General features: G+C 43.6%; 1 protein-coding gene across 1 annotated transcript in view; it reads right to left on the reverse strand.

The window, feature by feature from the left end:
- Positions 1-11,746, reverse strand: part of gramd1bb (GRAM domain containing 1Bb) — a gene marked incomplete at its 3' end in the record, with an annotated part of 89,031 nt that extends 77,285 nt beyond the window's left edge. The window contains exon 1 of the mRNA XM_080006583.1: positions 11,444-11,746. Within this exon, the coding sequence (XP_079862709.1) occupies positions 11,444-11,710 (267 nt within the window). The 5' untranslated portion in view covers positions 11,711-11,746. The remainder of the gene's footprint in view (positions 1-11,443) is intronic.
- Between the last annotated feature and the right edge of the window lie 917 nt (positions 11,747-12,663).

Genomic DNA, 12,663 nt, shown 5'->3' on the forward strand with positions numbered 1-12,663 from the left:
TTAGGAAGCTAATTATACTTCCGCTTAAAAGTCTTTTTCACACTCTTCACACTGCAGGGTTAGTATGTGTATCCTATTTAATCAGTGGGTGAGACACCTTATGAGAGAGGCTCCAAATATACATAACATAGTGCTCTAAATGCCAAAAGACGCACACAGACGCAACAAGAGGTAATTCTCTTAATACCTTCCGGAAGTATATTTCCGAAGTGGATTATTAGATTGGATTTTTTTTTTTTATATTCAACTAACTGTCATTTCATGGAGTACAAGTACTGAGGCAACGAAATGCATTCTCTGCATTTTACACTAGTACAACTCCTAGTAACTGAAGTATCTAGGAGCAGTGGGCTGCCACAAAGCGGTGCCTGGGGAGCAGTTAGGGGCTTAAGTGTCTTGCTCAAGGACACTTCAGCACGCCACCAACGCAATCTTCCTGAGCCATTGCCCCCACTGTCACAATATATGCGACATTCAAACCACAATTTTGCAATTACATTTTCTTCCAATATTGTTCAGGCCCAGTCCGGAATCAATAAGTCCAACTATTTTAGACAAAAGGCAGAAACTATTTGGAATTTAAGGAATTTTGACAAATTATTGTCAAAGCATACAGACGTCAGCCATTAGTTTGAAGAAAATGTCGTATGGAAAGGGTAAAAGCCACAGTAAATTGGTTTATAGGCTGTTACCATCACAAATGTAAAAAGAGAGAAAAAAGAAGGAGAAAAAAAAGACTAAATATACTATTGCATCTTTAAGTAATATCAAAACAGAAATGTATTATATTAATAATTATTAATAAATATTAATATATTTAATAATCAGCGATTATTAAATCACTGATCCACTGATTTTGCTTGCATGCAGTAGGGAGAAATACGTTATACTACGTTTATTTAAGGATTGGCTTGCTAATGGGCAGCGTTCCCACACAATTTGATCTTTAAGCCAGAGCAGGAAGGAGCAGGAGCAGGATGTGTGCGCAGCCCCCTATAACTATGGTGTTCTACCTTTGTTAGAGGTGTCGAGGGTGTCGTTAAAGCCCTGAAGTTCAACCACAAGTTTATTTGCTGACTTTATAGCCTTCATTTGTAGTTTACTGGAATGGCCAATAGAAAACACACATTTACAGTATACATTATAGACATGGCTGAGTAGGCAATGTTTTGTTTCGTTTTTTGATTTTCATCATGTGTGCCACTGTGTTGGGATTTTGTGAAAAAAAGTAAAAGTAATCTGATTCGATCTGACTTGAAAAAAATGTCGTTTTTCAATGACACAGTACATCTGTGGTGTAGTTGTACATTTGCAGTGGAAACACTAGAGGGCGCTATGTGACACGAGGGAGGGAGGATGGCATTCCGGTCACGTTTCGGGACTGGGCAAAAAAGGAGAAAGCTCTTGTGAAACAGGAGTTACAAAATAAGGAACAACTAAAAAGCGAATCACATGTGAATGGGCATTGGTTGCATTCTTTTGGGAGAGGGATTAAAACCAAAACCGCCGCGATAGAACTCAAGATGCTTCATAACTGGGGCAAGCTCTCATTCGTTGCTGTAGTTGGTATCAGAAGCGTTGCACTCGTCTGTGTGCCACTCTTTTTTTTTAGGATTCTGCTGCTATTTCCTACCACACTGTGTGACATTTAGGAAATGAAGGGCGGCCCCACTGGACTCGACTTCATTAATCCACGCTTTAGACTCTGTGGGAAGCTCTTATCTGATTTGGGGGAGAGCTTTATGCTGCAGAAAACACTGTGAGAGGGCTGAGACTCTCTCATGTAGATACAGTGAACCTTGCGTTCTGTGCCAGTAACATGTGATTTATACTTTTATATTCATAGTCAATAAATGCATTGGAATGGTGAGAAACCTGTCTCTATATGACGGCCAGTGTTTAAAATGGACAAAAGTTCATGCTCGGAAACCGCTTTTCTACAAGATGTTCTATATGTGAAATAACATGAAAACATCATGTGCTATGCAAAGGCTGTGAGATCATGTATTCCCAAACAGCCCCCTACGGTCAGGGTGGACTAATCTAAATCATGGAGAACAAAAGCGGACAGTCCTAGCTCCTTCCAAGGCTCTGGACATCCCTTCGACCGCTCCCAGATCTGCTGAACCCCCTTGGCTCTTGCAACATAAAGTCCCTGTCACGGCAATTCCGAGATTCGTTCCTAAACACATTATACGTGTGAGAAAGACTATGTGGTACTGAATTGTGGAGTTCGACCGCTTAACGTTTTTTGTGTGGTCCAGTTTTGTTTGGGCGGCCTAAATCAGGGGCGCCCGACTTAAGGGGTTTCTACCAGGTATGGCCCCTCCCCTGACACTATATACTGTAGGCTCCCTCGGCTCCGGGCCAGCCCGGGGAGCGGGGCTCTGAGTGGGGCTCTCTCCCCGGGCGCACAAGGAGCCGGAACAGAGACCAGCTCCCTGGGTAGGGCACGGAGCTGGGAGAGCCAACGTGCTGCCCGCAACAAATCATTTTCTCATGTTCTGTTTTTTACTTAAGAACAAAATCAAAACAACGATTTCTGGGTTTTGGATTTGTATATGTGTGTATTGGATTAGTGGTATTTGACACTCGAGAGAGGTCGGACACGGCCCCTGCCTTTTCGAGCAGAGGGAACGGCCTTTTTTAATTTCACGATTTTGAAACCTAATTTTATATAGATTCACATTTTTAAACATTCAAATTTAATCTTTATTTTTTAATTTAAATACATTTGGTTGGGTGGTTAATAACACATTTTTTTTTGCTTTACAGGGAGTTTAAATGATCACAGCCCGTCCAAGCCCACTGGGCAGTAGAACTATAACATTTCATGGATGTGGGAGGTGGAGCAAGAGGGGAAATGCTTGGTTGGTCGAGTTGTCCCAATACCTCTTTGCGCAATTTTGTTTTCATTTATCAAGTTAAACTTTCTACAACTTAAAGGAACACTCCATTTTGTGGGGGGGGGGGGGGGGGGATTCACTTATCTATTTCACTATCTGTCTTACCCGGATTCAGACGAGAAGGTCAACACAGATTTTTTTTCCAACATTGATTTTTAGCTGTGAATTGCTGCTTCAAGAGATTTGGAGTTTTGCTGGGTACGGACTGCAATGCCTCGCGCCAAAACATTACCATCACCAAAACCATCACCAATGCGTTGAGTTTCCCCCGGCGGCTTCACGGCTGCACCGGGGCAGAAATAGTTCAGAATGTAGCTGCACTCAATACTTTATTTTTAATCGCCATAAGGGCACAAGATGTCCGTTCCGGTCTTGATAAAAGAGGCACGATCACACTATCAATAACAATACAAGTAAGAAATGAAAGACACAATAGAAGAATAAAACAACTAAATAAAATCACGCACAGTATCCTGGCAGGAGAAATGGTCTTTTGCACCCTGCTACTGTGCGGTGGGAAAATTAGAAACCATGTACTGTACCAAGGATAAAGGAAAATGTATTTAAACCTGTTGCACCTTCCTCTGGGAAACCTGTGGCTATTTGAAATAATGGGAATGAAAGTTAATATAGAACAAGCCCCCAATAAATCATTCATCACTGAATACAGCTGATGCGACGTGGGCATTTAACATGATATTTGGAAAACCAAGCTATGTTCATTTTAACACAGAACTGTTACGGCGGGAAATTCCGCACAGTAATAGTTTGTTTCCAATATTCTTATTGCTTTCTAATCTACTCATGGACGGCTTAGGGGCCGCGACACAAAACTCGTTATGAGTAATAGTTTGTTTCCAATGCTCTTATTGCTTTCTAATCTACTCAAGGATGGATTAGGGGCCGCCAGACAAAACTTGTTCTGACTTATTAACTTTGGAACGTTAACAAGCAGACGCAGAGACACAAAGCATCGCCGTGAAGTCAACTGCGTCCCTGCGTGCATCACTGACTGGAAGGGGCTTTCCTCGGTGTCATTGCACGGAAGAAGAGGAAGAAGAATCGCTTAATTTTCCAAGAATATTTTCCAGTGGGAGGAGGGGGTCGCCACGGTCTGGCACCCCAACACCAATTGACCTTAGTGAAGGGAAACGACAGGAGTGTGTACCTTAACATACATCATATCTTTTAAAGTTGTGTCATGTCTAAGTTATATGTATCTGTTTTTTTGTGTACTTTGATCATGAAAAACTATGTGGACTTGAAAAAACACATAAAAACAAAGATGAATCATCTTTGTCATTATCAATCTCACTAGTATTAGTAGCAGTTTGTCGGAACCACCTCAAAGAAATCCTTCACTTGTTTAAAGCTTTGGGGAATTTCCTGAAACTGAAGGGACATGTCCATGTGTTCTAATGGATAACAGCGACGCTCCTCAAAACCGTGTATTTTTACCTTTAATAAGCCCCGGCGTCACCCGGAGAGCTTGTATCCCTGAAATATTTAAATGCTTGACCCAAGCGGAATCAGTGAAGCCTGCTAAATGGACTGGCCGGCTCCCTCAATATAGCCCCGGCCTTTCACTCTACAGAACAGCAGATTCCACTGTGGCTCTCGGAGACACACGCACACACACACACGCGCGCACGCACACACACACACACACACACACACACACACACACACACACACACACACACACACACACACACACACACACACACACACACACACACACACACACACACACACACACACACACACACACACACACCACCACCGGAAAAAAAGAAAAAAGAACCCCAAACACAAGTAGTACAACATTGAAATTCCAGCAGGATATATCTGGTTTGGTTTAATGAAACTTTAAGATATTGTAAATGAAAAACAAACATGACCACACAAGTGTGGAAGATACAATTATATGGCTCGCTTTAACCCTTGATCCACCCAAAATAAACTGTACTTTGAGGATGAGTCTGGTTACTTACAGCAATTTGAGCCCAGATTCAAGTCCACATTTCCACCGATGTTCCTGGAACTCCAGCGCGTCCTGCATAACGATTATTCTGCCACGTTTAGACATTAACCGAGCAAAGGTTTTGTCAGGTCACGTTTTTTTTTAAGAAATACAAAAGCCTTCCAAGATGTGTCTCGATAAAAACGCACTGAAATCAACACGGTAGTTCTACCCACACGAACAACTTTTTGCGGTATACAGTTTGACTTGAATTGAGTGACTTTATGGGGTTCTCGGTCAATTATTAACAAAGCGTGTTGGAATAGAAACGCCGTTTTGCAAGAGACAGCAGAAAAATATTCTTTGGTGTCAGGGACAAGCAGGTAAACTACAGAGTCATTGTTTAAGCACTTAGACACCTTTTTTTTTTTTGGTACGTAAGTCCAGATTGCACATATACACCAGGGCTTTCAGAGAAGACACCCAGAGAAAAGCCAGGTATGGTGCCTTGCTCAAAGGCGCTTTACCATGGAAGGGAACGGATCATGAAATCTGGTGAATGCATCCGGAAGCCTGAGCGTTGAAAACTCACATGAAGGCATGAGAGGAAAGGAAAATGTACCAATGATTCCATACCATGATTCACTTCCTGCTGTGTTATTCTGATTCTCTTTACTAGCCCCTTGCGATGTTCAGCATCATAACGTTTGGGTCGGTGGAAATCACTCCATGTTCATTTGGTTTAGTTATTTCCATGGTAACGGTTTCAAGAAGTGATTCATATTAGGCTTTTGATACAACATAATTAACCCATCGTTAATTATGTTCATCAAGTCTTAAAACCCTGAAAAGTGGCGTCACACAATTGCATAGAGTAGATTACGTGCGGAAGCAAAAGTTAAGTACTGTAAGTGCTCGTCAAGAAGGAAGGCGTGAATACCGCAACCCGTAACCTTTCAAAATTTACCTTTTTATTCTAAATCAGAGAGCAGAAATGGAGTTACCATTAGGCTTGGGCAGAATGACAATTAAATCGGCAATAGACTCCATCAATTGCCAATTGACATTCATGCCAGTGTCTTTGCATTTATTTTTTAAAAACGGTATAGCGTTAAAACGCATTAAAACGGTGTAGCGTGTAAGTGCAATTCACCTGTTCTGAAACTGATTGCGGGAGTGGAGAGGGAGAGAGGGGGCGAGAGGGAGAGAGCCGCTCTCTCTCTCTCTCTCTCTCTCCCCTCCGCCCAGAGCTGTTTTGGATTTATTATTGACCATTTGTAATTTTGTAAACATGTTCTTGTATTACGTGTAAAAAAAAAACCCTAAAATACTGTGATGTTTTCCCCTCTCGTAGTATATGTGAATTTATGTGTTGTTCTAACCCTCACTGTGGGGTGTATTGTCTGAATCAGCTACGACCACAGAAATGGAATTTCTTTCATATTCTCTCGTATGGAATTTGTTAAGATCAGTTTGTGTCTTACTTGTAAGGATCGGGCATCGGGCCCGGTCCTTCGGCGGTTTGGAGCCCGGCTTGGGGCGTTACTGGAGTGGCTCGATGCCCAGCGGGGAGCGCGGGGGTTCTCGGAGCGTTCCCCACAGAGCGGCCCCCACAGAGCGGTCCCCACACTCAAAACATTTCACGTTCCCGCATGCCAGAAAAAAAAGTCAGTGACTTCTGATGTTGATTTTGGATTTTAAATCGGATATGAAATGATTGAATGATACACTTACATCCCCGTCTATTTACGCGACAACGTAGATCTATTAATTTTTTTGTTTGTTTCCTACTTGAAATTAAATGAAATTACAATTTTAAACACAACTGAGTCTAGTGACTGACCCGCGTCACACATGTCTCTTCATTGCTTTCTGTTGCTATAGGACTTTTTTGTAAAAAACTGATGTTTTTGTGTAAAAACTTAATAAATAATAAATCCTGCACTTCTGTAATGGGGATGCCGCATTTTCTGCATCACATTACGTTCTATGCGCGCGCATCCCCCCCTTCCCGATAAAATTGTAAATCGGCAATCGCTGCCCACCAGGGATCGCCGATTGGAATTTTGTAGTTCGCCCAAGCCTAATTACTAGGGTTGTCACAATTCCGATTTGGGAATCGAAAATCGGTCGAAATGAGTGTTGGATTTGGAACTTGAAAATCTCAAGCAGGTTCTCCACGTATTTTTGTGGGTAATATTGTCCGACATGGTGGCCATATTGGGGAGGTCAAGATCCGCCGGTAAACAAATTCAGGGTGCGTCTCCGCGGGGTCGACCGCGGCTCTCCTGGCTCCGGACCGACTTGGAGTCGGGCGAACTGCGGTCCGCTCTGTGGAGGGGTCCACTGCGCCGCATCCCTCATCGCACTCTGCACCCGCCCACCGGCAGATCTCAGCCTTTTTTAAAATTGGAATTTATAGTCATTTTAGGCTATTTAAACACATTTACAAACTAGGGATGTTGAAATGTGCCGACTAAACGCCCGACTGTCTCCGTGTGCATAGTAAAATCGAAAATCCTTTTTTTTTTTTTGTAATAGCCCATGTTCATAATCAAATGAAAAACGGTACCGTTTTCCAAATGGGAGAGCGGGTGTGTGAGTGTCCGCAGGCGCACCTGTCCTGCACCGCCGACGCGGACTCGCTGGGTGCGCTGCGGGAGTTTCGCTTTCGCACCTTGTGTGCTTGAAAATTGCAACTTCGCATAAGATTCAGAGGGTCTTACGAAAACCCGCGCAATAAAAGTGATCCGCTCGGTCTGTCGGCGTATATTTATTCATTTATATATTTCTATCTACATATCATGGTATATGTGACAAGGTGCAAGACTGAAACTTTCCTGACTGAAACTTTTCCAGCTGAATGTGTGTATAGTGAAACTCACTAGCGGTGCCGAAAAGGTAATCCCAGGAATTTACCGGGAACTATGTGCGAAAGGGGCTTAACAATGGCAAAAATACATATGTTTAAACCGAAAATGTTATCGTATCGTGACCTTAAAATGGAGAGTCAAATCGAACCGTGACACACCTACTCACTACCAGTTACCGTATCAACATCAGGGTAAGATCGATATATTGTTTAAAGTTAATATCAGCCGTTGAGGCTTGGAAAGAATATACAGTATATCTGAATCGGGGACCTTTCTGTCAGCAAAGCAGAGAAAATGTCTCCTTACGTTTCCTCCACACAGAGAAAGTTTATCATGAGATCATCGTTTAGTCACAGATATTTGTCCACTTCACCCCATGTGTCACGGCTGGTGTGCTTCTCCTTCATAAAGGTTTGGGCGGGGTCAGGCAACGGCTACAGTGTTTTTATACCATGGAAATCATTTCTACATCTCGACGGGTCTCTCTCATACAAAACCATCTCACAGTAAACCTCACAACTTATTTAATTATTTAATTATTATTGTTATTATTATTATTATTATTATTATTATTATTATTATTATTATTATTATTACTACTACTACTATTTTTTATTATTTTTATTATTTTATTATTTGAACTAGTCATTTTTAATTATTAAATTATATATAACTTTTTTTTGCTTGCTTGTTGCAAATGTACCAATTTACAAAGGCTTTTACAAACTTTATAGAATCTACCTCAGTACGAGGAACGAAACTTGCCACAAAATTTTATTTCACAAGCCAATAACTATAGATGCTCTCATATCGCTGCTCTTTATTTACGCTGCCTTGTTTTACCTGTAATGGGCAATCTTCTGAGGCGGATAATGATATTCTATCTCACACTGCGCTGACAGGGTTATGCCAACGTGCCTCTGGAGAGAGCAACCTCCTTTCAGAGAGATGAAATGAACACCTTCCTTCCCGCCATCTGCTACGAGGACTCAATACGCTTACAGTACAGTACAAACACAAGAAATTGGGGGGGGCTATTTTTCGTTGCTGTTACCATTATTACATAACCACCAGGTCGCAATTATTTAAGCAGATATTGATATTGATTCCACCACCGTATGTTTCCATACAAATTCAAGGGGAATTTTATACCAATGTTGGAAATATTGCGATAAATACAATACATTTGTTGTGTTTCCATCAACTCGGCTGAGGAAAATTAACTAGTGTCTACTCAAATTTGAATGTTCCCGTGTTCAATGTCAATTAACTGCTCTTCCGATTATGGTCATACACATTATTTCTGCAACAAAAAAGGCAAAATGAAAAGAAGGTAAACAACCAGACTGTATCCGGCTGAGTAAACGCCGTTAACATTAACCTGGGCTTACGGCCTCCTCCAGTGGAAACTCACCACGGTTGACTGAATTTCAACCGCGAGGATTACAACCTGTTTGGTCTCTCGCATGGAAAATGTAAGCACGGCAGTGGAAATTGCTCCACGCTTGCTCCACGGCAGGTAAACAAACCATCGTCCCTATAACAGGCGCCGGATAGAAATATACACATGGTCCGAAGGGCAACTCAATTAACACCTGTTCTACACATTAGGTGTTAAGATTAACACTTCCTGGTGAGTGAGTCATTATGTCACCTTCATGATCCAATAAAGTACAGTAGGATATGTGTGAAAGGTATACATCATCTACAGTCTGTTATAGTAGTAGTTTCCATTATAGATGCTTACTTATTTCCCACCAAAAGATGCAATGGAAATCATAGCCATAAAATGCCATGTTGCAAGCAGTTGTATATTTGCTCATGAAAACCAAAGTACACAGTAAGGGAGGATGATTGCTCTTTAATGAGCATACCTAGTGATGTTACTTAGATTTTAAATAAAACCCTACATTTATAAAAACTTTAACCTTTAAATGCTGTTAAAGCAGCACTCCGTAACTTTTGGTATTTAACGCCCCTACAGTTTCTGAGTGCAATTGCACTTTTACACCATTTAGGTAAAGTTGGTCCGGTTTCTGAATATTATTTATTTAACCGGACAAATTTGAAACTTCTTGGTCATTGTTTTTATTTTTTTATTATTATTATTTTTTTTAATATAAATTTTACCAGGCAAAAAAACGGCAATTACCGGAGCCAAACATCAAGGAAGTGACGTAGTGCCGTAAAGCGTTACGCAAGAGTAACTAATAAAAGAGGTGCCATTCTCCATATTTTTAATCAGTGTACCTCCAAAATGATTTTGAAGCTGTTATTTTAAGGTAAAATAAGTCACATAGGCTATGTTAACACCGCCTGTGCTCAATTTGGATTTATGATTAGAGCCCCTTTTTTTGTTTGGCTGTTCACACGATTTTTTAAATGTGGCCAATGTCAGATTCCAGTGTAAACGGGTCGCGGCCCTGAACTGACCCGCATGCGCAGAAGTATGGAAGTAAACAGGGCAGGCGAATGCCGGTGGTTGACGGGCGGTGTTGGATCGTATACCTCGGCTCAAGTTCGCGGATAAAATCTTTAAATCCAGACAGGGGCACGGTGCTTTTTTGTTTAGTTCAATAAGGACATTTTGTCAAATTAAAATAACGCACAAACACACACACACACACACACACTTTTAGATCCGGTAATATTCATAAAACGCTGAAAGCACGGGTGACCCCCTTGCCTGGTCGACCTATTTATCTCTTTATTTATTTTCCCTTACCGCGGTGGCAGTGGGCCGCGGGTGCTGCAGTGGAGGCGGGCGCAGGCCGGGGCATGCGGCGGGGGGCGTCCGCGGCGCAGGTGTGGGTGCCACAGTAAGGGCGACTGCGGCGCACCTCGCTCTGCTCTTTATTCTCGAAAACACCTCGGCTCTTGAGTGACGTAAAAGTCGCATGAATTCCTATTTGACTGTGCAATCTGTGGTCGCATTGCAAAAAAATCTGACCTGTATCCGATTTAGGACCACATATGAAAGTGGCCCAAATCCAAATTAAAAAGATCCGATTCCAGGGGATTTGTGCTGCTCAAACGGTCATGAAAAAGATCAGATCACAGTCAGATATGAACAAATAAAAATTTGGATTTGGGCCACTTTGACCTGCAGTGTGAACAGTGACAAACCAAGTAAGTGCTGATAGCAGGGGTCTGAAAGCAGCATGGAGCAATTAAAAGCCACCTCCAGCTAATTTCACATCCGACCCAAATGGGAAACGGGGTGTGTTGAGCAAGTGAGCATTTCCCTTAAGCAACATTATGGCAAGCGGTGATAAAAAGGCCGATATTCACCGAATCCACCAAGTAACCATTACGACCTTTCAACTAAGGTTTTTTTTCGGTGGGGGAGTTTTCTCTCCGCAAAATTATAATATACTATATGTCATCAAAAGGCTGTAGTTGCTCAGTTACAAAGCACCAGAAGGCGAGTGGGCCTGCCAGCTCGGGTATTCAAAAGTTGCTTTTTGCCCGGTTGATCAGGTCCCATTTTAAAAAAGAAGTTGGCATTTGGAACTTTTGCTTGTCAAAAATGTACGGCTATGACTGTGAAATCAATGTATTGCATCAGGGATCATAGTATAGTGACATTAATGAGCTCAGAAAATGCAAAACGATGGTGGAGATGGCCTTTAAGGAAAGGGGGTGGGGGCGGGCGGGTGAAGGAAAAATTGGTAAAAGGACGGCTCGGGTGAAGCCCATACCGACCTGCTCTCACTGGCTTGCTCCTTCTTCTGTCGGACTCTCAGCCACTTCCTCAGCAGGAAGCGCTTGCGCTGCGGCGAGGCGCTGGGCGTGGAGCAGTTGGACCAGGAGGAGACGGCGTCTTCATCGCTGGACGGCGTGATCTCGATGGAAGGCAGCTGGAGGTACTCTTTGGAGCCCGAGCGCGACCGGGCGTGCGGGCGACCGTCCGCCGGCTGTCCCCTCTCGCTCTCCCGCTCGCTGGCCACGTTCCTCATGCGCCGCATCTTGAAGCGCTTGCGGCGGAGGGTGGGGGTGGACGAGCTGGATCGCACGGAGACGTCTGACACGGCGGTGTTCCCGCCGTCCGAGCAGTCTGGCCCATCGTTTGGGACACTCACCTGGAGCGAAGGAGGTCGAAGCGTTTCGCTCATGACCTTCAGTGGCCGAGCTCCTTCGGTCTTTCGATACGGAAACACCCGGTTCCTGTGGATCCTGCAAGGGATGCAAATCTACCGACCGTCTCGTAAAGGGCTTATGAACTATCGAAAGCTGCTCTGCCAAGGTTTTTTCAGCTGATTCAAGGAGGCACAAAGTGAGAATCTCAACGCCGTCTCGCCGACCCCATGTCAGCCCTGCCTGTTTGCTGGATGGCGTAGGGAAGCCCTCGAAGATGTCAGCAAGAAGATCCCGAAGATCGCCCTGTTTTGACGCCGGGGTTCCGCTCCGGCTCCGTTGACTCGCGGGTTGACGGTCTGTGAAGAGCAGTCTTGCCGCAGTTAAGTCCGTCTCTCAGGCTAGAGAGGAGAGGGCTGGATTAGATAACAAAGGGGGCTTCTGTTCTGAGAGCAGCAGATGAAACATGTATAAGGTCTGTCAGGGAGTGTAACACAACTCCACTGCGGGTTCTCCCTGGGGACCGGCGGGCCAAGTTACACGTGCTCACGCACACGTTCTCTGAAGCCACCGGCCGAGCCGCCAAAAAGTGCTACTGTAGGCTTCGCTCCTGTTGCTGGTGCTAATGATGAAGGCACCGAGTGTCAGCAGTTGAATATTAATGTGGACAGAAGTGAGGGGTGAGGTGAAGGCTCCGGGGGTTGTGCGTCGTCAGTTCGCTTTTAGCCCGGCGCTTTGGCGGCGGAGGATGGTCGCGGTTGATTTACATCCGTGGTCGAGGTAGACGTTCTGCACTGATGGTGATAATGTAAAGCCAACACATACGCACACAGGAGGGCGTGCA

Source organism: Zeus faber, assembly GCF_960531495.2.
Source record: "Zeus faber genome assembly, chromosome: 9".
Taxonomy (NCBI): domain Eukaryota; kingdom Metazoa; phylum Chordata; class Actinopteri; order Zeiformes; family Zeidae; genus Zeus; species Zeus faber.